This window comes from Scyliorhinus canicula, chromosome 18 (genome assembly GCF_902713615.1).
Source record: "Scyliorhinus canicula chromosome 18, sScyCan1.1, whole genome shotgun sequence".
In the NCBI taxonomy this organism is placed as follows: Eukaryota; Metazoa; Chordata; class Chondrichthyes; order Carcharhiniformes; family Scyliorhinidae; genus Scyliorhinus; species Scyliorhinus canicula.
In genome coordinates, this window is record NC_052163.1 from 9,167,605 (window position 1) to 9,191,429 (window position 23,825).

Sequence of the window (23,825 nt, forward strand, 5' to 3'; positions counted from 1 at the left end):
TGAGCTGGGCTGGGCTGGGGGCTGTGCTGGGCTGGGCTGGGATGAGCTGGGGCCTGGGTTGGGCTGGGTTGAGTTGAGCTGGGCTGAGCTGAGCTGGACTGGGCTGGGCTGGGCTGAGCTGGGCAGAGCTGGGCTGGGCTGGGCTGGGCTGAGCTTGGCTGAGCTGGGCTGGGCTGGGCTGAACTGAGCTGGGTTGGGCAGGGCTGGGCTGAGCTGGGCAGAGCTGGGCTGAGCAGAGCTGGGCTGGGCTGGGCTGGACTGAGCTGGGCTGAGCTGGTCTGGGCTGGGCTGGAGGTTGTGCTGGGCTGGGCTGAGCTGGGCTGGGCTGGGGGCTGTGCTGGGCTGGGCTGGGATGAGCTGGGGCCTGGGCTGGGCTGAGCTGAGTTGAGTTGGGCTGAGCTGAGCTGGACTGGGCTGGGCTGGGCTGGGCTGAGCTGGGCAGAGCTGGGCTGGGCTGGACTGAGCTGGGCTGGGCTGGGGGCTGTGCTGGGCTGGGCTGGGATGAGCTGGGGCCTGGGCTGGGCTGAGCTGAGTTGAGTTGGGCTGAGCTGAGCTGGACTGGGCTGGGCTGGGCTGAGCTGGGCTGGGCTGGGCTGGGCTGGGCTGAGCTGGGCAGAGCTGGGCTGGGCTGGGCTGAGCTGGGCTGGGCAGGGCTGGGCTTGGCTGGCTGAGCTTGGCTGGGCTGAGCTCGGCAGGGCTGGGCTGAGCTCGGCAGGGCTGGGCTGAGCTGGGCAGAGCTGGGCTGAGCAGAGCTGGGCTGGGCTGAGGTGGGCTGGGCTGAGCTGAGCTCGGCTGGGCTGGACTGGACTGGACTGGGCTGAGCTGGGTTGGGCAGGGCTGGGGGTTGTGCTGGGCTGAGTTGAGCTGAGCTGGTCTGTGCTGGGCTGGTCAGAGGGCTGGGCTGAGCTTAACTGAGCTTGGCTAGTCTGGGGGCTGAGCTGAGCTGGGCTGGGCTGTGCTGGGCTGGGCTGGGGGCTGAGCTGAGCTGAGCTGGGCTGGTCTGGGGGCTGAGCTGGGCTGAGCTGAGCTGAGCTGGGCTGGTCTGGGGGCTGAGCTGGGCTGGGCTGAGCTGAGCTGGGCTGGGCTGGTCTGGGCTGAGCTGGCCTGGGCTGAGCTGGCCTGTGCTGAGCTGAGCTGGGCTGGGGCCTGGGCTGAGCTGGGTTGGGCTGAGCTGGGCTGGGCTGGGCTGGGCTGAGCTGGGCTGAGCTGGGCTGAGCTGAGCTGGGCTGGGCTGGGCTGGCCTGTGCTGAGCTGAGCTGGGCTGGGGCCTGGGCTGGGGCCTGGGCTGACTATATTCGCATGTGAAGCAATTCTGATGGATTATTTTCCCGTTCTGGAGCATCAACTGAAACCGACTCACTCAGCACCTCATCTGCTTTTCTGGGCAAATATGGGCACCTAAGGAACCAAACTGGATGCATGTGTGTGTGGATGTGTGTGTGTGGGGTGTGTGTGTGGATGTGTGTGTGTGTGGATGTGTGTGTGTGTGTGGGTGTGTGTGTGTGGGTGTGTGTGTGTGGGTGGGTGTGTATGTGGATGTGTGTATGTGGATGTGTGTGTGTGGGTGTGTATGTGGATGTGTGTGTGTGGGTGTGTATGTGGATGTGTGTGTGTGTGTGTGTGGATGTGTATGTGGATGTGTGTATGTGGGTGTGTATGTGGATGTGTGTGTGTGGGTGTGTGTGTGTGTGTGTATGGATGTGTGTGTGTGGATGTGTGGGTGTGTGTGTGGGTGTGTGTGGGTGTGTGTGTGTGGATGTGTGTGTGTGGATGTGCGTGCGTGTGTGTGTCTCTATGCGTGTTTGTTTGTTTATGAGTATGCATGTGGAGGTGCATATGTCTGTGTGTGGAGATGTGTGTGTATGTGAAAGAGGTGTGTGTGGGTGTGAGGGGGTGTGCGTGTGTGTGTGTGAGGTGTGTGTGAAAGAGTTGTGCGTGTGTGTGTGTATGTGTGTGCAAGAGGTGTCTGTGTGTTTGTGAGTTGTGTGTGTGGAGGAGGTGTGTGATGAGACCATCTATTCACAAGACACGTGATTGGAAGTGAACAGTGGTTTTAATAGTCTTACAACTGAGCCTGCCTGCGACGAGATGAACTGCAGTGCTTTATACTTCTGGTTAGTGGGAGGAGCCATGGGCGGAGCCATGGGCTGAGCCATGGGCTGAGCTAAGGGTGGAGCCCAGTACAAACTCCTCATCTCGCCCTATGGGCAGAGCCGCGCAACGGCTCTCATACAGAGCCCACAGGGACACAATACACGTAAGGCAATACAGTGTGAATTAACGAGTTATATAATTCACCACAGTGTATATGAAAGAGTTGTGCGCGTGTGTGTGTGAAAGTGTGTGTGAGGAGGTGTGTGTGTGTGAAGGAGGAGTGTGTGCATGTGTGAGGAGGTGTGTGTGTAAAGGAGGAGGGTGTGTCTGTGTGTGGAGAAGGTGTATCTGTGTGTGTGGGTGTGGTGGTGTGTGTGTGTGTGTGCGAAGGAGGAGTGTCTGTGTGTGTGTGTGGAGGAGGTGTGTGTGTGGAGAAGGTGTGTGTGTGGAGAAGGTGTGTGTGTGGAGAAGGTGTGTGTGTGGAGGAGGTGTGTGTGTGGAGGAGGTGTGTGTGTGGAGAAGGTGTGTGTGTGGAGAAGGTGTGTGTGTGGAGGAGGTGTGTGTGTGGAGGAGGTGTGTGTGTGGAGGAGGTGTGTGTGTGGAGGAGGTGTGTGTGTGGAGGAGGTGTGTGTGTGTGTGTGTGTGTGTGTGGTGGTGTGTGTGTGTGCGAAGGAGGAGTGTCTGTGTGTGTGTATGGAGGAGGTGTGTGTGTGGGGGAGATGTGTGTGTGTGGAGAAGGTGTGTGTGTGTGGAGGAGGTGTGTGTGTGGAGGAGGTGTGTGTGGAGGAGGTGTGTGTGTGTGTGGAGGAGGTGTGTGTGTGGAGGAGGTGTGTGTGTGTGGAGGAGGTGTGTGTGGAGGAGGAGGTGTGTGTGTGGAGGAGGTGTGTGTGTGTGGAGGAGGTGTGTGTGTGTGGAGGAGGTGTGTGTGTGGAGGAGGTGTGTGTGTGTGGAGGAGGTGTGTGTGTGTGAGGTGTGTGTGTGTGAGGAGGTGTGTGTGTGTGTGGAGGAGGTGTGTGTGTGTGGAGGTGTGTGTGTGTGGAGGAGGTGTGTGTGTAGGAGGTGTGTGTGTGGAGGAGGTGTATTTGTGTGAAGGAGGTGTGTGTGTGTGGAGGAGGTGTGTGTGGATGGAGGAGGTGTGTGTGTGTGTGGAGAAGGTGTGTGTGTGGAGAAGGTGTGTGTGTGGAGGAGGTGTGTGTGTGGAGGAGGTGTGTGTGTGGAGGAGGTGTGTGTGTGTGGAGGAGGAGGATGTGTCTGTGTGTGGAGAAGGTGTATCTGTGTGTGTGTGTGGTGGTGTGTGTGTGTGCGAAGGAGGAGTGTCTGTGTGTGTGTGTGGAGGAGGTGTGTGTGTGGAGGAGGTGTGTGTGTGGAGAAGGTGTGTGTGTGTGGAGGAGGTGTGTGTGTGGAGGAGGTGTGTGTGTGGAGGAGGTGTGTGTGTGGAGGAGGTGTGTGTGGAGGAGGAGGTGTGTGTGGAGGAGGAGGTGTGTGTGTGGAGGAGGTGTGTGTGTGGAGGAGGTGTGTGTGTGGAGGAGGTGTGTGTGGAGGAGGAGGTGTGTGTGTGTGGAGAAGGTGTGTGTGTGTGGAGGAGGTGTGTGTGTGGAGGAGGTGTGTGTGTGTGAGGTGTGTGTGTGGAGGAGGTGTGTGTGTGTGTGGAGGAGGTGTGTGTGGAGGAGGTGTGTGTGTGTGGAGGAGGTGTGTGTGTGTGGAGGAGGTGTGTGTGTGGAGGAGGTGTGTGTGTGGAGGAGGTGTGTGTGTGGAGGAGGAGGTGTGTGTGTGTGTGGAGGAGGTGTGTGTGTGTGGAGGAGGTGTGTGTGTGTGTGTGTGTGGAGGAGGTGTGTGTGTGGAGGAGGTGTGTGTGTGTGTGGAGGAGGTGTGTGTGTGTGAGGTGTGTGTGTGGAGGAGGTGTGTGTGTGTGAGGTGTGTGTGTGGAGGAGGTGTGTGTGTGTGTGGAGGAGGTGTGTGTGTGGAGGAGGTGTGTGTGTGGAGGAGGTGTGTGTGTGTGAGGTGTGTGTGTGGAGGAGGTGTGTGTGTGTGTGGAGGAGGTGTGTGTGTGTGGAGGAGGTGTGTGTGTGTGAGGTGTGTGTGTGGAGGAGGTGTGTGTGTGTGTGGAGGAGGTGTGTGTGTGTGGAGGTGTGTGTGTGTGGAGGAGGTGTGCGTGTAGGAGGTGTGTGTGTGGAGGAGGTGTATTTGTGTGGAGGAGGTGTGTGTGTGTGGAGGAGGTGTGTGTGGATGGAGGAGGTGTGTGTGTGTGTGGAGAAGGTGTGTGTGTGGAGAAGGTGTGTGTGTGGAGGAGGTGTGTGTGTGGAGGAGGTGTGTGTGTGGAGGAGGTGTGTGTGTGTGGAGGAGGAGGATGTGTCTGTGTGTGGAGAAGGTGTATCTGTGTGTGTGTGTGGTGGTGTGTGTGTGTGCGAAGGAGGAGTGTCTGTGTGTGTGTGTGGAGGAGGTGTGTGTGTGGAGGAGGTGTGTGTGTGGAGGTGTGTGTGTGTGGGAGGAGGTGTGTGTGTGGAGGAGGTGTGTGTGTGGAGGAGGTGTGTGTGTGGAGGAGGTGTGTGTGGAGGAGGAGGTGTGTGTGGAGGAGGAGGTGTGTGTGTGGAGGAGGTGTGTGTGTGGAGGAGGTGTGTGTGGAGGAGGTGTGTGTGTGGAGGAGGTGTGTGTGGAGGAGGAGGTGTGTGTGTGTGGAGAAGGTGTGTGTGTGTGGAGGAGGTGTGTGTGTGGAGGAGGTGTGTGTGTGTGAGGTGTGTGTGTGGAGGAGGTGTGTGTGTGTGTGGAGGAGGTGTGTGTGGAGGAGGTGTGTGTGTGTGGAGGAGGTGTGTGTGTGTGGAGGAGGTGTGTGTGTGGAGGAGGTGTGTGTGTGGAGGAGGTGTGTGTGTGGAGGAGGAGGTGTGTGTGTGTGGAGGAGGTGTGTGTGTGTGGAGGAGGTGTGTGTGTGTGTGGAGGAGGTGTGTGTGTGGAGGAGGTGTGTGTGTGGAGGAGGTGTGTGTGTGTGTGGAGGTGTGTGTGTGTGAGGTGTGTGTGTGGAGGAGGTGTGTGTGTGTGAGGTGTGTGTGTGGAGGAGGTGTGTGTGTGTGTGGAGGAGGTGTGTGTGTGGAGGAGGTGTGTGTGTGGAGGAGGTGTGTGTGTGTGAGGTGTGTGTGTGGAGGAGGTGTGTGTGTGTGTGGAGGAGGTGTGTGTGTGTGGAGGAGGTGTGTGTGTGTGTGGAGGAGGTGTGTGTGTGGAGGAGGTGTGTGTGTGGAGGAGGTGTGTGTGTGGAGGTGTGTGTGTGGAGGAGGTGTGTGTGTGGAGGAGGTGTGTGTGTGGAGGAGGTGTGTGTGTGTGAGGTGTGTGTGTGGAGGAGGTGTGTGTGTGTGTGGAGGAGGTGTGTGTGTGTGGAGGAGGTGTGTGTGTGTGAGGTGTGTGTGTGGAGGAGGTGTGTGTGTGTGGAGGAGGTGTGTGTGTGTGAGGTGTGTGTGGAGGAAGTGTGTGTGTGTGGAGGAGGTGTGTGTGTGTGAGGTGTGTGTGTGGAGGAGGTGTGTGTGTGTGGAGGAGGTGTGTGTGTGTGAGGTGTGTGTGGAGGAAGTGTGTGCGTGTGGAGGAGGTGTGTGTGTGTGTGGAGAAGGTGTGTGTGTGTGGAGGAGGTGTGTGTGTGTGGAGAAGGTGTGTGTGTGTGTGGAGGAGGTGTGTGTGTGTGTGGAGGAGGTGTGTGTGTGTGTGAGGTGTGCGTGTGGAGGAGGTGCGTGTGTGTGGAGGAGGTGTGTGTGTGTGAGGTGTGCGTGTGGAGGAGGTGTGTGTGTGTGGAGGAGGTGTGTGTGTGTGGAGAAGGTGTGTGTGTGTGGAGGAGGTGTGTGTGTGTGGAGGAGGTGTGTGTGTGTGTGGAGGAGGTGTGTGTGTGGAGGAGGTGTGTGTGTGGAGAAGGTGTGTGTGTGTGTGGAGGAGGTGTGTGTGTGTGGAGAAGGTGTGTGTGTGTGGAGGAGGTGTGTGTGTGTGGAGGAGGTGTGTGTGTGTGGAGGAGGTGTGTGTGTGTGGAGGTGTGTGTGTGTGGAGGAGGTGTGTGTGTGTGGAGGAGGTGTGTGTGTGTGGAGGAGGTGTGTGTGTGGAGAAGGTGTGTGTGTGTGGAGAAGGTGTGTGTGTGTGGAGGAGGTGTGTGTGTGGAGAAGGTGTGTGTGTGTGTGGAGGAGGTGTGTGTGTGTGGAGGAGGTGTGTGTGTGTGGAGGAGGTGTGTGTGTGTGAGGTGTGCGTGTGGAGGAGGTGTGTGTGTGTGGAGGAGGTGTGTGTGTGTGGAGAAGGTGTGTGTGTGTGTGGAGAAGGTGTGTTTGTGTGTGGAGGAGGTGTGTGTGTGTGGAGGAGGTGTGTGTGTGTGGAGGAGTTGTGTGTGTGTGGAGGAGGTGTGTGTGTGTGGAGGAGGTGTGTGTGTGTGGAGGAGGTGTGTGTGTGTGTGGAGGTGTGTGTGTGTGTGGAGAAGGTGTGTGTGTGTGTGGAGAAGGTGTGTGTGTGGAGGAGGTGTGTGTGTGTGGAGAAGGGTGTGTGTGTGGAGGAGGTGTGTGTGTGTGGAGGAGGTGTGTGTGTGTGGAGGAGGTGTGTGTGTGTGGAGGAGGTGTGTGTGTGTGGAGGAGGTGTGTGTGGTGTGGAGGAGGTGTGTGTGTGTCATGCACTCCTGTAAAATGAGGAGTTTTTTTATTTAAATAGTAGGTCAAATGCGGGATCAGGTTCCTTTTACAAACATGGCACTGCCCCTGGGCCCTGTTGGCAATGTGCAAGTTTCAGACTTTGCAAACTGTTACTGCACGGGGTGTATTGGCCGGAGAATATAAAACAACAGTTTAGCAGCAAGTGAATCAGGAAACACCTTTCAGCTCCAGTAATCTGTGTTTTTTGCTGTTCCCAGAATACAGCATTTCAGCCGCCAGCCATCGCCATCATCAGTATCGGCTTCACAGTACTGGGGACAATCTGTGTCTTGTTTTCCTTCAACAAGAGACTCGATTATTTCCTGAAACCGGCCGGGATGTTCTTCATCTTCTCAGGTAGGTCCATTGTGCTGTGGCTGGAGTGTTAACGGCCGCATCACCTTCCGCCCAGAATATAGAACCACCTGAAATGTATTGTGATGAAAGCATGTTTTTCATCGAGTTACTATATGGGCAAATTCATTAGAGTTTATCTCCACGGAGTATTCTTTGTGTTTCCCAACTGAGCTGATTTGAGATAGATGGGTGGCAGAGGCAGCGGGGGGGGGGGGGGGGGGGGGTTGGCGTTGCCAAACGTGCTTCATTATTATTGGGCGGCGAATGTGGACAAGGTGCAGCAGTGGTGGGAAGGAGAAGGGGTAGAGTGGGTTAGGATGGAGGAGGAATCTTGTAAGGGGTCTAGTTTGAGGGCTATGGTGATGGCAGCATTGCCAATGGCTTCGAGTAGGTATTCAGGGAGCCCAGTCCACGGTGAAGATATGGAATCAGCTGAGGAGGCATTTTAGGGTGGAAGGGATGTCGGTGCTAACGCCGCTGTGCGAGAATCATGGGTTTGAGCCGGGGGGGATTGATAGTGTATACAGGAGGTGGAGGGAAGTGGGGCTGGTCACGGTGAGGGATTTGTATTTGGAGGAAGGTTCGCCATTCTGGAGGAGCTAAGGGAGAGGGTAAAGCTGCCGAGGGGTAGTGAGTTCAGGTATCTACAGGTTAGGGACTTTGCACGATAGGTCTGGAGGGGGTTCCCTGGGTTGCCGGGATACACCCTGCTGGAGCGACTGCTGCTTCCGGATGTGGAAAGGGAGGGAAGAATTGGGGATATATATAAGTGGCTGGGGGAGCAGGGAGGCGAGCGGGTGGTGAAGATCAAGGAGAAATGGGAAGCGGATTTGGGAATGGAGATCCATTGGGGAGTATGGAGTGAGGCACTGCGAAGGGTAAACGGGACCTCCTCTTGTGCAAGGATGAGCCTGATACAGTTTAAGGTGGTGCACAGGGTGCATGTGACTCGGGCGAGAATGAGTGGGTTCTTTCAGGGGGTAGCAGATGAGTGTGAGAGGTGTGGACGGGAGCCAGCGAATCGTACGCACATGTTTTGGGGTTGTGAAAAATTGGGAAGATTCTGGGCAGGAGTGTTCACAGTCTTAGCCAGGATAGTGGAGGAGGGAGTGGACCCGGACCCTTTGGTGGTGATATTGGGGTTTCAGAGAAGCCGGAGCTCGTGGAGAGGAGGAAGGACGATGTCATGGCCTTTGCCTCTCTGATTGCACGGCGATGAATTTTGCTGGAGTGGCGGTCGGCATCGCCACCGGGGGTAGCAGCCTGGTTGGGTGACCTGTATGACTTCCTGCAGTTAGAGAAGATAAAGTATGAGTTAAGGGGCTCAGCAGGGGAGTTTGAGAAAAGGTGGGGGATGTTTGTGACCGTGTTTGAGGAGCTTTTCGTCGCAGGGGGGTTTGGAAAAGGAGGAAAATCTGTACAAACTGTATAGTTGATTGTTGGGAAAAATGTTTCCCGGGGTGTTTATTTGCTGTAACCTGCTAAGATAGAAGTTTGAATAAAATGCGTTTAAAAAAAGAGATATATGGGTGAAAAATTCCAGAGAGCGCACTCGGAATACTTTCCTGAATGGCCCAATTTTCCCTGTGTTTGGACAACGCTCGCTGTTATTAATGTGTAACTCCCCCGGCAATGTGTAGCGAGGAAGAGATGTCCCGTGGATTTTCAATTACTCCACGTTTTTCAATGACTTGCACTGCATCACCATTAACTTACTGAAAGTGACATCTGGCTCTCAAACTCCCCGTGTGTCTGATAAGTAAGTTGCTGCATTTGGACATCCGTTTGCTGTTAGAATTTCTTTAAATAGTTACACACAGTGGCTTGCAGTGTAAGCACTCTTTTAATGTCAGGATCATTCTTAATGACCACCAGTCAACCTCTCTTGCCCAGAAAGTGACCATTAAAAAACTATCAACTATTCAGATAGTGAATGGCTGTTGCCGATTTTAAACCTGCCAAATTATAATTTTTTTTTCTTACCTCTGTCTTTCCCCTTTCTCTTCATCCAATCTTTAATTCCCTCCCTTTATTTCTATCTCTTTTGACAATTAATTCACCCCTTCTATTTTACCCTCCTCCTTTGCTTATTTCTCAAAATCTTTAATTTCAATGCCCTTGTGTCTCCGTCTCATACTGCAGCTGCTGTAAGACATCGGGGCAGAAGTAGGCCATTCAGCCCATCGAGTCTGCTGCACCAGTCAACCAGATCATGACTGATCTGATAGGATAATCCTCCACTTTCTCGCCCAATTCCCATAAACGTTGATCGCTTACTGATTAAAAGTCTGTCTCTCTCAGCCTGGAACATATTAACGCCCCAGCCTCTACAGCTCTCTGCGGTCAAGAATCCCACAGATTCACTCCCCTCTGAGAGAAGAAATTCCTCCTCGTCTCTGACTTAAATGGGTGACCCCCTTACTCTGATTGGATGCCCTCTAGTTGTAGACTCTCCCACACAGGAATCATTCTCTCAGCAACGAGACTGCCGAGCCTCCCGAGAATCCGATATGTCTCAATAAGGTCGCCTTTCATTCCTTTAAACTCCAATGAGGACAGATCCAACCTCTCCTCATAAGAAAATCTCTCCACACCCGGGATCAACCAAGTGAATCTTTCCGGGACTGCCTCCAATCCCAGGATATCCAGGGGACCAAAACATAGACATAGAACACACAGTGCAGAAGGAGGCCATTCGGCCCATCCAGTCTGCACCGACCCACTTGAGCCCTCACTTCCACCCTATCCCTGTAATCCAATAACTCCTCCTAACCTTTTTTGGACACTAAGGGGCAATTTATCATGGCCAATCCACCTAACCTGCACGTCTTTGGACTGTGGGAGGAAACCGAAGCACTCAGAGAAAACCCACGCAGACACGGGGAGAACGTGCAGACTCCGCACAGACAGTGACCCAGCGGGGAATCGACCTGGGACCCTGGCGCTGTGAAGACACAGTGCTAACCACTGTGCTACCGTGCTGCCCTAAAACGGTTCACAGTATTCCACTCCCACTTCTAGCAACTCTGTGGGCAATTTATCTTTGAATCTAAACATGCATGAACATGCATGAACAAATCTAATAGGGTGTGTCACAGGATGTCCTGAACTGTCACCATCTCGGCCAATACTTTTCATTCCCTCCTCCCAGTGGGATACTGCCCGTCAGCCACCAGGCACAGGGCACTATTCCATGGTCTGTACAGCTCTCCTGTTGTTCCCCAATCTCTGAGCAAGCTTACTTTAATCATTGCAATTACTCATTTGTTGTAAATTAAGCGAAGGATAAAGAGCCATGGAGTCATGTAGTCCACAGCTGATGGCTAGACATCTCTCACTGAAGACTTCACTGTCCATGGTTCAGTTCTTCATGGACGATGGTGAACAAACTGATTTCCTTGGGGTAACGCAGCATCGGGTCGGAATTCTGACTGGATGGAAAATTGTGGCTCCCTGAAAATAAATAGGATGGATCTGGGATGTGGGCCACGCTCCTCATCCTTGATGGCACCAGTGAGGCACTGGATAGAAGGTCAAAACACTGTACACAACACAGAAAATAGGAACAGGAGGAGGCCATTCAGCCCTTCGAACCTGCTCTGATGTTCATTATGATCACGGCTGATCATCCAACACAATAGCCTAATCCCACTTTCCCCCCATATCCTGTAATCCCTGTAGCCCCAAGAGCTGTATCTAACTGCTTCTTAATAACATACACTGCTTTGATCTGCAATGTCTGCAGTAGTGAATTCCACAGGCTCACCACTCTCTGGGTGAAGAAATTACTCATCTCAGTTCTAAATGGTCTTTCCCATATTCCCGTATCCTCAGACTGTGACCCCTGGTTCCAGACATCCCAACCATCGGGAACAACCTTCCTGCATCTATCCTGTCTAGTTGGAATTTTATAGGTTTCTATGAGATCCCTTCTCATTCTTCTGAACTTCAGTGAGTTCAACATAAATAATAATATTTTTTATTATTGTCACAAGCAGGCTTACATTAACACTGCAATGAAGTTACTGTGAAAAGCCCCAAGTCGCCACATTTCAACACCTGTTCGGGTACACAGAGGGAGAATTCAGAATGTCCAATTCACCTAACAAGCACGTATTCCGGGACTTGTGGGAGGAAACCGGAGCACCCGGAGGAAACCCATGCCGACAAAGGGGGAACGTGCAGACTCCGCACAGTGACCCAAGCCGGGAATCGAACCCGGGACAATGCCGCTGTGAAGCAACAGTGCTAACCACTGTGCTACCGTGCCGCCCACATCATCTACTTGCCACATGATGCGATTAAACCTTTGTTGGGGGGATGGGAAGGGGTGGTTTATTGGGAGGTTACGGTAAAACTTTCCATTTAAGGTTGGAAATCGCTCTGAAACGATTGGAATTACAACCACGGGGGAACCTCCCGGGTGTTGGGAGGTTTCTGCGGAAGGTCCATCAGACAATACAACCCTCTCACCCCCGTGCGCAAGGAGCTGAGCTGCCCCCATGTGGAGAGGGGCGGGAATGCGTGTTTTTTTGGATGGGGGCGCTGACTCATTGTGCCTGTTGTCTTTCCCACAGGGCTCTGCATCATCATTTCAGTGGAGGTGATGCGGCAGTCGGTGAAGCGAATGATCGATAGCAAGGAGACCATCTGGATCCAGTACCACTATTCCTGGTCCTTCGCCTGTGCCAGCTCCGCCTTTGTCATCCTTTTCATCGGGGGGATTGCCCTCCTCCTGATCTCTCTGCCACAGATGCCCCAGAACCCATGGGAGTCGTGCATGGACGCCCCGCCAGATCACCAGTGAGGGGCACAGCTGAACACAGCAAAGCATCCACTTTGTAAGAACTGTTTCGCAGGCAGCGATGGATGTGGGCGGTCAATGTTGGGGAGCAGAGAGAGAGAGAGGCTCTCCAGAAATCTATACCTTAAATTACAAAGAAGTTTGGTTAACATCCTTTGCCTATTTTTAAACTTTTTGTGGCAGCTGGAAATGGGAAATGAAAGTTTGAGAACACGAGGGGGGGGGGGGGGGGGGGGGGGGGGGGGGGGGGGAGGTGCTGGATAAACTCACCAGGTCAGTCAGCTCCTGTGGGGAGGGAAGCTGGGTTAACGTCTCTACCACAGTGTTGGAGTGGAAACGTCAGTTCGGATTCTGTGTTTCTCTCCCCACAGAGGTTGTCTGGGCCTCTGAGTGTTTCCAGCACCAGGAAGATGCTGAAATGTTCAGCGTTTTAATTGGAGAGTGGGGTTAACAAACTGCCTGATTTTTTTTTAAAAATTTAGATTACCCAATTATTTTTTCCAATTAAGGGGTAATTTAGCGTGGCCAATCCACCTACTCTGCACATTTTTGGGTTGTGGGGGCGAAACCCACGCAGACACGGGGAGAATGTGCAAACTCCACACGGACAGTGACCCAGAGCCGGGATCGAACCTGGGACCTCAGCGCCGTGAGGCGGTTGTGCTAACCACTAGGCCACCGTGCTGCCCTAACTGCCTGATTGTTTTTTTTTAATTTAGAGTACCCAATTATTTTTTCCAATTAAGGGGCAATTTAGAGTGGCCAATCTACCTATCCTGCACATCTTTGGGTTGTGGGGGTGAAACCCACGCAGACACGGGGAGTACGTGCAAATTCCACACGGATAGTGACCCAGGGCCAGGATTCGAACCCAGGTCCTCAGCGTCGTAGGCAGCAATGCTAACCACTGCGCCACCACGCCACCCGAACTGCCTGATTGTTAACCTCTCATCCTCTATTCCCAGCTGCCTGCTGCACATTTTTTTTTCTTCCTATTTTATTCATTATTTCTTCAGTGGGGTGAGAATAAAGACACTGAACAGTGAGTCATTGATGGGGGTTCTGACTCTCTCTGTACTGCCTGTGGCAGCATCATCAGCACTGTTTCCAGCTCACTCCTCCTACGAGGCTCTGTTTGAATATTTATAGTTTAATTTGCAGCAGTGTCGGGTTGGGAGGAGGGGGGGGGGGGTTGCCTCCCTGTTGTCCAAGATCATTCAGAATCCTCTGTATTCCCACAACCACGGAGCCTCAAACCAGCCAATCCAGACTGGCTGGAAAGGTTAACAAATTCAGATCCGCACAACATCTCCCGTTTGTATTGAGTAAAAGCATCACTTATCTCTCCAGATTCCCGAGACATCTGAATCTTAAACAGTTCATTGCAAGTTTTTTTTAAACGTAGGACAAATATTGGTGTGTTTATAACAATATTTACTGAGGAATGTGTGTAAATAGTCAAAGTATATTTCTGATGGAAAACCTGGTTGAATCCATTGACAAACTAACAGTGCAGTTTAACCAGCATCCCCGTCCTGGCTCTGACCTTGCTCGTGTGTGACATTGATATTATTGATGGTTTAAAAAATTTTTATTTTTATTTTTTAAAAAGAGTACCCAATTCATTTTTCCAATTAAAGGGGCAATTTAGTGTGTTCAATCCACCTACCCTGCACATCTTTGGGTTGTGTGGGCGAAACCCACGCAAACACGAGGAGAATGTGCAAACTCCACACGGACAGTGACCCAGGGCAGGGATCGAACCTGGGACCTCGGCGGCGTGAGGCATCAGGGCTAACCCACTGCGCCACCGTGCTGCCCTTTCGTTGATGGCTTTAATCCATTAATTCAGGAAGAACAGCTTCAAATGATTCAACATATTGTCCGACAAGAATAATCAGGGGGAAAAACCCCCAAAAAATAAAATCAGGGGTCTGCAGCTGAACCACCATTTGAGCACTGGACTATTTTATAAATCCATGATTTCACCACCTGGAGACACAATGCATTAATTAATGTTTCTCTGTGATTTGAGCATGCATTTGCATATTAACTGCAAGGCAGCCCTTATCATTAACATGCACACAACCTTCTCCTGTAAAGAAACGAGACAGAGATTCTGTTGGAGGTGGAATTTGAGTCGTCCCTGAAATGGGCTGGGAGTTTTCCCGGAGTCAGGATATTGGTCGTTGTGGAAATGTTGCTCTGCCTGGTGGACCTAACAAGCAGAGATGATCCAGCCCACTCTGTCACCTCCCCATCCCTTTCCCCTCCTTTATCCCTGCTCCGTCTTCTCTGTGACATTTTTCCTCAATCCAGCCATGTCACCTCTGAAATCTGCAGAGGCTCTTTGCCATATTGGTTGTGAACATTGAGTCTCTTGAACATTGTGCGCTGACCTAATTTGTGTTATTTCTACTGAGGCAGTTAAATGGAGTTCAGATACAAATCACTCCTAATCTAATTGGATTGATGAAGCAGGCTCGAGGTACTGAATGGTCTATTCTGGTTCCTACTTCTGTTCTGTACGCTTCCCTTAAGGCCAAGTGATTAAGTTTTTCAAAAATGCATGCAGTGCGGCTAACTTCAGCAAAATTCATAGAATCACTACAGTGCAGAAGGAGGCCATTCTGCCCATCGAGTCTGTACAGTCCCTCTGAAAGAGCACTCCACCTAGGCCTACGCCCCCACCCCGTCCCCATAAGCCAATATTGTCACCTAAGCTTTTAGTCACTAAGGGCAATTTATCACGGCCAATCCACCTAACCTGCACATCTTTGGACTGTGGGAGGAAACCAGAGCACCCGGAGGAAACCCACGCAGACACGGGGAGAAAGTGCAAACTCCACACAGTCAACCAAGGCTGGAATTGAAACTGGGTCCCTGGCGCTGAGAGGCAGCAATGCGAACCACTATGCAACCCAAAGTCTTGGTACCAGCCCATATTTTGTCAAATGCACATTACCTGGACGGTGAATGTTCCCCCCTCAGCGTCTAACAGTTAAACTCAGATTATAAAGTATTTTGGTTAGCTGGATGTTCCATCGCTATGGATACCTATGTTTGAGTTTGAAGTCTCCAAATTACTGAATATCTCATGGGTAGAGTTGTCTATTGTAGGGCCCGCTCTCTATCTCGCTGCACAGACAAAGCTCATTCAACCAATTGGCAGCTCCAATTCATAATATAGGCTTGGGCACAGCTGGCATTTAACTCACTTAAACGGAACAGCCAAACAGCCCTCTCCTTGTCCAGTCACAGTCAGGTAGCCCATCAGGGCTTGGGTTTTAGGGGCAATCGAATAAATTTGGATGAAAGGATGTGGAAACACCAATGACCAAATTGTAGCCAAACAAAATAATGCGGGAAATACGCAGCAGGCCAGAGAGCATCATGAGAGGGAGAAACAGAGTTAACATTTAAAGTTGATGAAGTTGCATCAGAATTTCTGCTCTTTATTCAGCATTTTCTGTTTTTATCTCGGATTTCCACCATCCGCAGTATTTTGTGTTTGGACAAATGGATAATTTGTCTCAATTGATTTAATAGCCAGTTCTTCTCCATATGGAGGGAGCATTCTCACCCTAAGGTACCTGGAAAAAGTTCAGTTCAGTTATTACCTGGTTTCTTTTGTCATGAGAAATTGCCAGAGACAGAGTGAAAGGTTCAGTGATTCAGTAAGGGATACCTAGTGTAACACTCAGATAAGGACATGGTTGCTGTGTCAAGAGTTTTAAAATGAAAACCGCTTAGCTGAGGGATATTTTACAAATGTACCAACAAGGAGCCATTCAGCCCCTCAAGCCTGCTCCACCGTTTAATAAGATCATGGCTGATCTAATAATAACCTCAAATCTGCATCTCGCCTACCCCCCGATAACCTATCCCTGCCCCCCTTGCCATCACAAATCCATCCACCTGTCTTAAAAATAGTCACCAACATTTTCATTAAAAGAGTTCCAAAGGCTCACAATCTTCAGAGAAAGAACAATTACCTCATAAGCGTCTTTGTTGTCTCTTCCTTCTGAAATGGGCAATTTCAAATTTTCCCACATTATACTCCATTTGCCGATCTTTGCCCGCTCACTTAACCAATCTACTTTTTGCAACTCCTTCCCTCCTTTCACAATTTATTTTCCGACCTATCTTTGTATGTAGGAAAACTTGGAAACTAGCTCTTCAATCCCTTCATCTAAATCATTTATACAAACTGATCTCTGTGGCACATCACTCATTACATCTTCCCAACCTGAAAAATACCCATTTATGCCGACTCTGTTTCCTGTTGGCTAGCCAATCTCCTATTCCATGCCAATATGTTACTCCGAATCCCATGAGCTTTTATTTTCCGCAATAACTTTTGATGAGGCAATTTATCAAATTCCTTCTGGACATTCACCAATTCCCCTTTATACACAGCACCTGACACTTCCTGAAATAACTCCAATAACTTTTTTAAAATTATAAATTTAGAATATTCAATTAATTTCCCCCCACCCCCCAATTTAGGGGCAATTCAGCATGGCCAATCCACCTAGCCTGTAGATCTTTGGGTTGTGGGGGTGAGACCCACGCAGACACGGGGAGAATGTGCAAATTCCACACGGACAGTGACTCGAGGAAGGGATCAATCCTGGGACCTCAATGCTGAGAGGCAGTAGTGCTAACCACTGCACCACAGTGCTGCCCTAAAACTCCAATAACTTGATTAAACATGATTTTCCTTTCACAAAACCATGTTGACACTGCCTGATTACCTTGAGCTTATCCAAGTTCTTCAATAATAGCTTCAAACATTTTGCCTATAATATGTTAAGCTAACTATCCTGTATTTCCCACTTTCCATCTCCCTCCCTTTTGCTATCTTTCAATCTAATGAAACCTTCCCCGAATCTAGGTTTTGGGAAAATTAAAACCAAACATCGACTATCTGACTAGCCACTTCTTTTAAGACCCGAGGATGAAGTCCCATCAGGACCCAGGCATTTGTCAGCCCCCAGCTCCAACACTTCACTCAGTGCCACTTACCTAGTGATTGTAATTTTCCTGAGTTCCTCCCTCCCTTCCGTTTCCTGATCTATAACTGCTTCTGGGATGTTCCTTCCATCCTCTACGGTGAAGACTGATGCAAAATACCTGTACAATCCATCTGCCATCTATCATCAATTCTCCAGAATCACTTTCTATAGGACCAACACTCACTTTGTTATCGTTTTTCTTTTTGAAATATTTATTTTAAAAAACTGTTTTTATATATCTGGCTGCTTTCTCTTGTACTCTTATTTTGCCTCCTTATTAATCTTTCAGTCATTCTTCGTTGTTCCTTATATTCTGTCTAATCACCTGTTTTTGCACAATTATATCCTTTTTCATTAAGTTTGATACTATAGGTTAGCACTGCAGCCTCATGGCGCCGAGGTCCCAGGTTCGATCCCGGCTCTGGGTCACTGTCCATGTGGAGTTTGCACATTCTCCCCGTGTTTGCGTGGGTTTCACCCCCACAACCCAAAGAGGTGCAGGGTAGGTGGATTGGCCACACTAAATTGCCCCTTAATTGGAAAAAATGATTTGGGTACACTAAATTTAAAAAAAAAGAAAGTTTGATACTATCTTTAGCCTCTCTGGTTAACCATGGATAGTGGGTCTGTCCCTTAGACCTGGCCTTACTCAGCATGTACATTCTGAAATATGCCCTTGAATGTTTGCCACTGTATTTCTATTCACCTATCCGTTAACCTCATTTGGCCACTCACATTAGCCAGCTCAACTTTTATGCCTTCACAATTGCCTTTATTTAAGTTTAAAAACAAAGTCTCAGACCCACTCCTCTCTGCCTCAAACAGAATGTAAATTTTGTTTCTATTCCACCCTTCTTTAGAAATTCATACAAAAATATTCTGCTGGGAGACAGTTGCACAGGTGATAGCAAAGTGGTCTGGCACTTTTCTCAATTGTCTGTTCTTCATGCAAAGTCTCTCGACTGAGAATGCTGGCAGGCCATTTGGCAATGGGGTATCGCAGTCACGTTTACAGATGCACGTCCCACAAGGACTTTCAGGATATACTTCAAGAGTAGGAAGCCTACTTGATTGTTCCCCCACCAGTCTAAGCATCGAGTCAAATATTGCATCCGAATGTCATTCCAGCTGTACCGATTTGGGATTGAACCTGGTGTCTTCTTGGGCTGTAAGACTTGTTACAAGATCAGGTGCAGTTTCTCTCCGTCACTGTCAGAAGTCACCTCTGTTCCATTAGTGATGCTAAACTAGAATAATTCTCGAAGACATTATGATCATTAAAGTATTGTAAAATGATTACCATCATGTAGCACACCAATATTTGAACTAATATAATTTAAGTCCATGGTAGCCAGCAGCTAACAATCTTTATTAGTGTCACAATTAGGCTTACATTAACACTGCAATGAAGTTACTGTGAAAATCCCCCAGTCGCCACACTCCGGCGCCTGTTCGGGTACACAGAGGGAGAATTCAGACTTTCCAATTCACTTAACAGGCAAGTATTTTGGGACTTGTGGGAGGAAACCGGAGCACCCGGAGTAAACACAGAGGCACAGGGATAATGTGCAGACTCTGCAAGGCAGTGACCCAAGTTGGGAATTGAATCCGGGTCCCTGGCGCGTTGAAGCAACAGTGCTAACCACTGTGCTACCATGCCACTGGACAATAATCAGCAACTTATGCATGTTATCAAATAATATTTGTTTAACTATTATATTGTAGCATAATGGTCAGGGGAGCACTTACCATTCTTAAACTGACCTTATGTCTTAATGACTGGTTTAATTTGATCTTACTTCCAATATGCTTGTAAAATTGTCATTTTGAAAAAGAACTGACATTTCTTTCCTGATTTTTTGGCATTTCTTGAGTTAAAAATAAATTAACAAATTGTGCAAAAAAAGCATTTCAGAATCAATGAATCATCTATATGACCTTTATTGCAAGAACTTCATAGAGATGCACAAAGACTTCACACAACTCCCCCAGCCTTTCAATATCTACTCCATCAATCCTGGTAAAATAGGCGGGGAGGTTAACAGAGGCTCAGGAATGGTGAGGGCAGGTTGCTAACCTTCGCCCGCGTGTCCTGAAGTCACCACGAATGAAAACATAACTCGCATGACTCTGCTGCCAACTGTAGTTGTTTAAGTTTACCAAGGGTTTAAGACATGGCAGGAGATCCCAGACCCGTGTCATGCTCCTCGTGTGCGATGTGGGAGCTCAGGGACACGTCCACTGTCCCTGGCTCCTTCACGTGCAAGAAGTGTGTTCAGTTGCAGCTCTTGTTAGACCGCTTGACGGCTCTGGAGCTGCGGATGGACTCACTTTGGAGCATCCGCGATGCTGAGGAGGTCGTGGATAGCACGTTTAGCGAGTTGGTCACACCGCAGGTGAAGGTTACTGAGGGAGATAGAAAATGGGTGACCAAAAGAAAGAGCAAGAGTAGGAAGGCAGTGCAGGTGTCCCCTGCGGTCATCTCCCTGCAAAACAGATATACCGCTTTGGATACTGTTGAGGAAGATGGCTCACCAGGGGAAGGCAGCAGCAGCCAGGTTCATGGCACCGTGGCTGGCTCTGCTGCACAGCAGGGCAGGAAGAAAAATGGCAGGGCTATAGTGATAGGAGACTCGATCGTAAGGGGAATAGACAGGCGGTTCTGTGGACGCAATCGAGACTCCAGGATGGTATGTTGCCTCCCTGGTGCAAGGGTCAAGGATGTCTCGGAGCGGCTGCAGGACATTCTGGGGGGGGGGGGGGGGGGGAGGGTGAACAGCCAGCTGTCGTGGTGCACATAGGCACCAACGATATAGGTAAAAAACGGGATGAGGTCCTACAAGCGGAATTCAGGGAGTTAGGAGTTAAACTAAAAAGTAGGACCTCAAAGGTAGTAATCTCAGGATTGCTACCAGTGCCACGAGCTAGTCAGAGTAGGAATGTCAGGATAGATAGGATGAATGCGTGGCTCGAGAGATGGTGCAAGAGGGAGGGATTCAAATTCCTGGGGCATTGGGACCGGTTCTGGGGGAGGTGGGACCAGTACAAACCGGACGGTCTGCACTTGGGCAGGACTGGAACCGATGTCCTAGGGGGGGTGTTTTCTAGAGCTTTTGGGGAGGGTTTAAACTAATGTGGCAGGGGGATGGGAACCAATGCTGGAAGTTGGAAGGTAGTAAAACAGGGACAGAAACAAAAGGAAGTAAGGGGAAAAGTGCAAGGCAGAGAAGACATAGTCAGAAATCCATAAGGGCGACAGTACAAGGTACAGTGACTGAGGGGAGCACAGTGAATAGGCCCAGTAATAACAATAGGAATAAAACTGGAGATGTTAAGATTCAAAACAGAGGTTAAAAAAACCAACATAAGTGTACTTTACCTGAATGCTCGTAGTATTCGGAATAAAGTAAATGAGTTGGTGGCACAAATCATCGTAAATGACTATGATTTAGTGGCCATTACTGAAACATGGTTAAAGGATGGTCACGACTGGGAGTTAAATGTCCGAGGGTATCAAACTATTCGGAAGGACAGAGTGGATGGTAAGGGAGGTGGTGTTTCTCTGTTATTTAAGGATGACATCCGGGCAATAGTAAGGGATGACATCGGTGCTATGGAGGATAAGGTTGAATCTATTTGGGTGGAAATCAGGAATAGTAAGGCGAAAAAGTCACTGATGGGAGTAGTCTATCGGCCACCAAATAGTAGCGAGATGGTGGGGCAGGCAATAAACAAAGAAATAACTGATGCATGTAGAAATGGTACAGCAGTTATCATGGGGGATTTTAATCTACATGTCGATTGGTTTAACCAGGTCGGTCAAGGCAACCGTGAGGAGGAGTTTATAGAATGTATCCGCGATAGTTTCCTAGAACAGTATGTAATGGAACCTACGAGGGAACAAGCGGTCCTAGATCTTGTCCTGTGTAATGAGACAGGATTGATTCATGATCTCATAGTTAGGGATCCTCTCGGAAGGAGCGATCACAATATGGTGGAATTTAAAATACAGATGGAGGGTGAGAAAGTAAAATCAAATACTAGTGTTTTGTGTTTAAACAAAGGAGATTACAAGGGGATGAGAGAAGAACTAGCTAAGGTAGACTGGGAGCTAAGACTTTATGGTGGAACAGTTGAGGAACAGTGGAGAACCTTCCAAGCAATTTTTCACAGTGCTCAGCAAAGGTTTATACCAACAAAAAGGAAGGACGGAAGAAAGAGGGAAAATCGACCGTGGATATCTAAGGAAATAAGGGAGAGTATCAAATTGAAGGAAAAAGCATATAAAGTGGCAAAGATTGCTGGGAGATTAGAGGACTGGGAAATCTTTAGGGGCAACAGAAAGCTACTAAAAAAGCTATAAAGAAGAGTAAGATAGAGTATGAGAGTAAACTTGCACAGAATATAAAAACAGACAGTAAAAGTTTTTACAAATATATAAGACAAAAAAGAGTGGCTAAGGTAAATATTGGTCCTTTAGAGGATGAGAAGGGAGTTTTAATAATGGGAAATGAGGAAATGGCTGAGGAACTGAACAGGTTTTTTGGGTCGGTCTTCACAGTGGAAGACACAAATAACATGCCAGCGACTGATAGAAATGAGGCTATGACAGGTGAGGACCTTGAGAGGATTGTTATCACTAAGGAGGGAGTGATGGGCAGGCTAATGGGGCTAAAGGTAGACAAGTCTCCTGGCCCTGATGGAATGCATCCCAGAGTGCTAAAAGAGATGGCTAGGGAAATTGCAGATGCACTAGTGATAATTTACCGAAATTCACTAGACTCTGGGGTGGTCCCGGTGGATTGGAAATTAGCAAACGTGACGCCACTGTTTAAAAAAGGAGGTAGGCAGAAAGCAGGAAATTATAGGCCAGTGAGTTTAACTTCGGTAATAAGGAAGATGCTGGAATCTATCATCAAGGAAGAAATTGCGAGGCATCTGGATAGAAATTGTCCCATTGGGCAGACGCAGCATGGGTTCGTAAAAGGCAGGTCGTGCCTAACTAATTTAGTGGAATTTTTTGAGGACATTACCAGTGCAGTAGATAACGGGGAGCCGATGGATGTGGTATATCTGGATTTCCAGAAAGCCTTTGACAAGGTGCCACACAAAAGGTTGCTGCATAAGATAAAGATGCATGGCATTAAGGGTAAAGTAGTAGCATGGATAGAGGATTGGTTAATTAATAGAAAGCAAAGAGTTGGGATAAATGGGTGTTTCTCTGGTTGGCAATCAGTAGCTAGTGGTGTCCCTCAGGGATCCGTGTTGGTCCCACAATTGTTCACAATTTACATTGATGATTTGGAGTTGGGGACCAAGGGCAATGTGTCCAAGTTGCAGATGACACTAAGATGAGTGGTAAAGCAAAACGTGCAGAGGATACTGGAAGTCTGCAGAGGGATTTGGATAGGTTAAGTGAATGGGCTCGGGTCTGGCAGATGGAATACAATGTTGACAAATGTGAGGTTATCCATTTTGGTAGGAATAACAGCAAACGGGATTATTATTTAAACGATAAAATATTAAAGCATGCCGCTGTTCAGAGAGACTTGGGTGTGCTAGTGCATGAGTCACAGAAGGTTGGTTTACAAGTGCAACAGGTGATTAAGAAGGCAAATGGAATTTTGTCCTTCATTGCTAGAGGGATGGAGTTTAAAACTAGGGAGGTTATGTTGCAATTGTATAAGGTGTTAGTGCGGCCACACCTGGAGTATTGTGTTCAGTTTTGGTCTCCTTACTTGAGAAAGGACGTACTGGCGCTGGAGGGTGTGCAGAGGAGATTCACTAGGTTAATCCCAGAGCTGAAGGGGTTGGATTATGAGGAGAGGTTGAGTAGACTGGGACTGTACTCGTTGGAATTTAGAAGGATGAGGGGGGATCTTATAGAAACATTTAAAATTATGAAGGGAATAGATAGGATAGATGCGGGCAGGTTGTTTCCACTGGCGGGTGACAGCAGAACTAGGGGGCATAGCCTCAAAATAAGGGGAAGTAGATTTAGGACTGAGTTTAGGAGGAACTTCTTCACCCAAAGGGTTGTGAATCTATAGAATTCCTTGCCCAGTGAAGCAGTTGAGGCTCCTTCATTACATGTTTTTAAGGTAAAGATAGATAGTTTTTTGAAGAATAAAGGGATTAAGGGTTATGGCGTTCGGGCCGGAAAGTGGAGCTGAGTCCACAAAAGATCAGCCATGATCTAATTGAATGGCGGAGCAGGCTCGAGGGGCCAGATGGCCTACTCCTGCTCCTAGTTCTTATGTTCTTATGCAACCCAAGTTCAAAAAAAGATAGTTTTGGGGGATCGTCAGCCTGATGGGCGGGTCGGAGGTTACGGGGTGAAACCTGCAGCAATACATCCGACCAGTTGTGGTTGGGTTTTAACTTCAGGAGTGGGAGTTGCTGCCCTCTGGCCACCCAGTGCGATTAATGGGGGGGGGGGGGGGGGGGGGGGGGGGTCGAGCCACGGAACTTGCGGAGGTGGCAACTGAAGAGGAGGAAAAGCGAGATTAGGGAGCAGAGACCCGCCATCATCTGGCAGAGTCCAAGGGAGGATCCTGACGAAAACAACTTGGGCACTTCCCATGAAGCTTGCCCAGGTTTTATTGAGCTGGGTGCCCAAAATAGACAGGTCCCCTGCTACACACAGTGGAATCATCACCGACATGTGACTCAGTTTAAAGTGCCTCCTTGGCTGGTTCCAACTCCCGGACTCCTTGTATTCGTCCTCGGGGCGAACAGCAGGGGGGCCATCACCAAACCCTCAGGCCCGTACCCTTGCAAGACTCCTCCTCGAACCTGACCCAATCTGCCCCCTCCCACCATCGCCTCACCTCCACATTTGCTGCCCAATAGTAATGCAATAAATTCAGGAGCACCAGCCCCCCTTCCCGCCTTTGCAACAGAGCCCTCTTC

The 23,825-nt window shown here is 49.6% G+C and overlaps 1 protein-coding gene across 1 annotated transcript in view; it reads left to right on the forward strand.

Annotated features, from left to right (window-relative positions):
* Positions 1-11,999, forward strand: part of LOC119953738 (voltage-dependent calcium channel gamma-1 subunit-like) — a 72,990-nt gene extending 60,991 nt beyond the window's left edge. Inside the window, 3 exon segments of the mRNA XM_038778303.1 lie at positions 6,953-6,972; positions 6,974-7,091; positions 11,669-11,999. Of these exon segments, the coding sequence (XP_038634231.1) occupies positions 6,953-6,972; positions 6,974-7,091; positions 11,669-11,898 (368 nt within the window). The 3' untranslated portion in view covers positions 11,899-11,999.
* Positions 12,000-23,825: the final 11,826 nt, after the last annotated feature.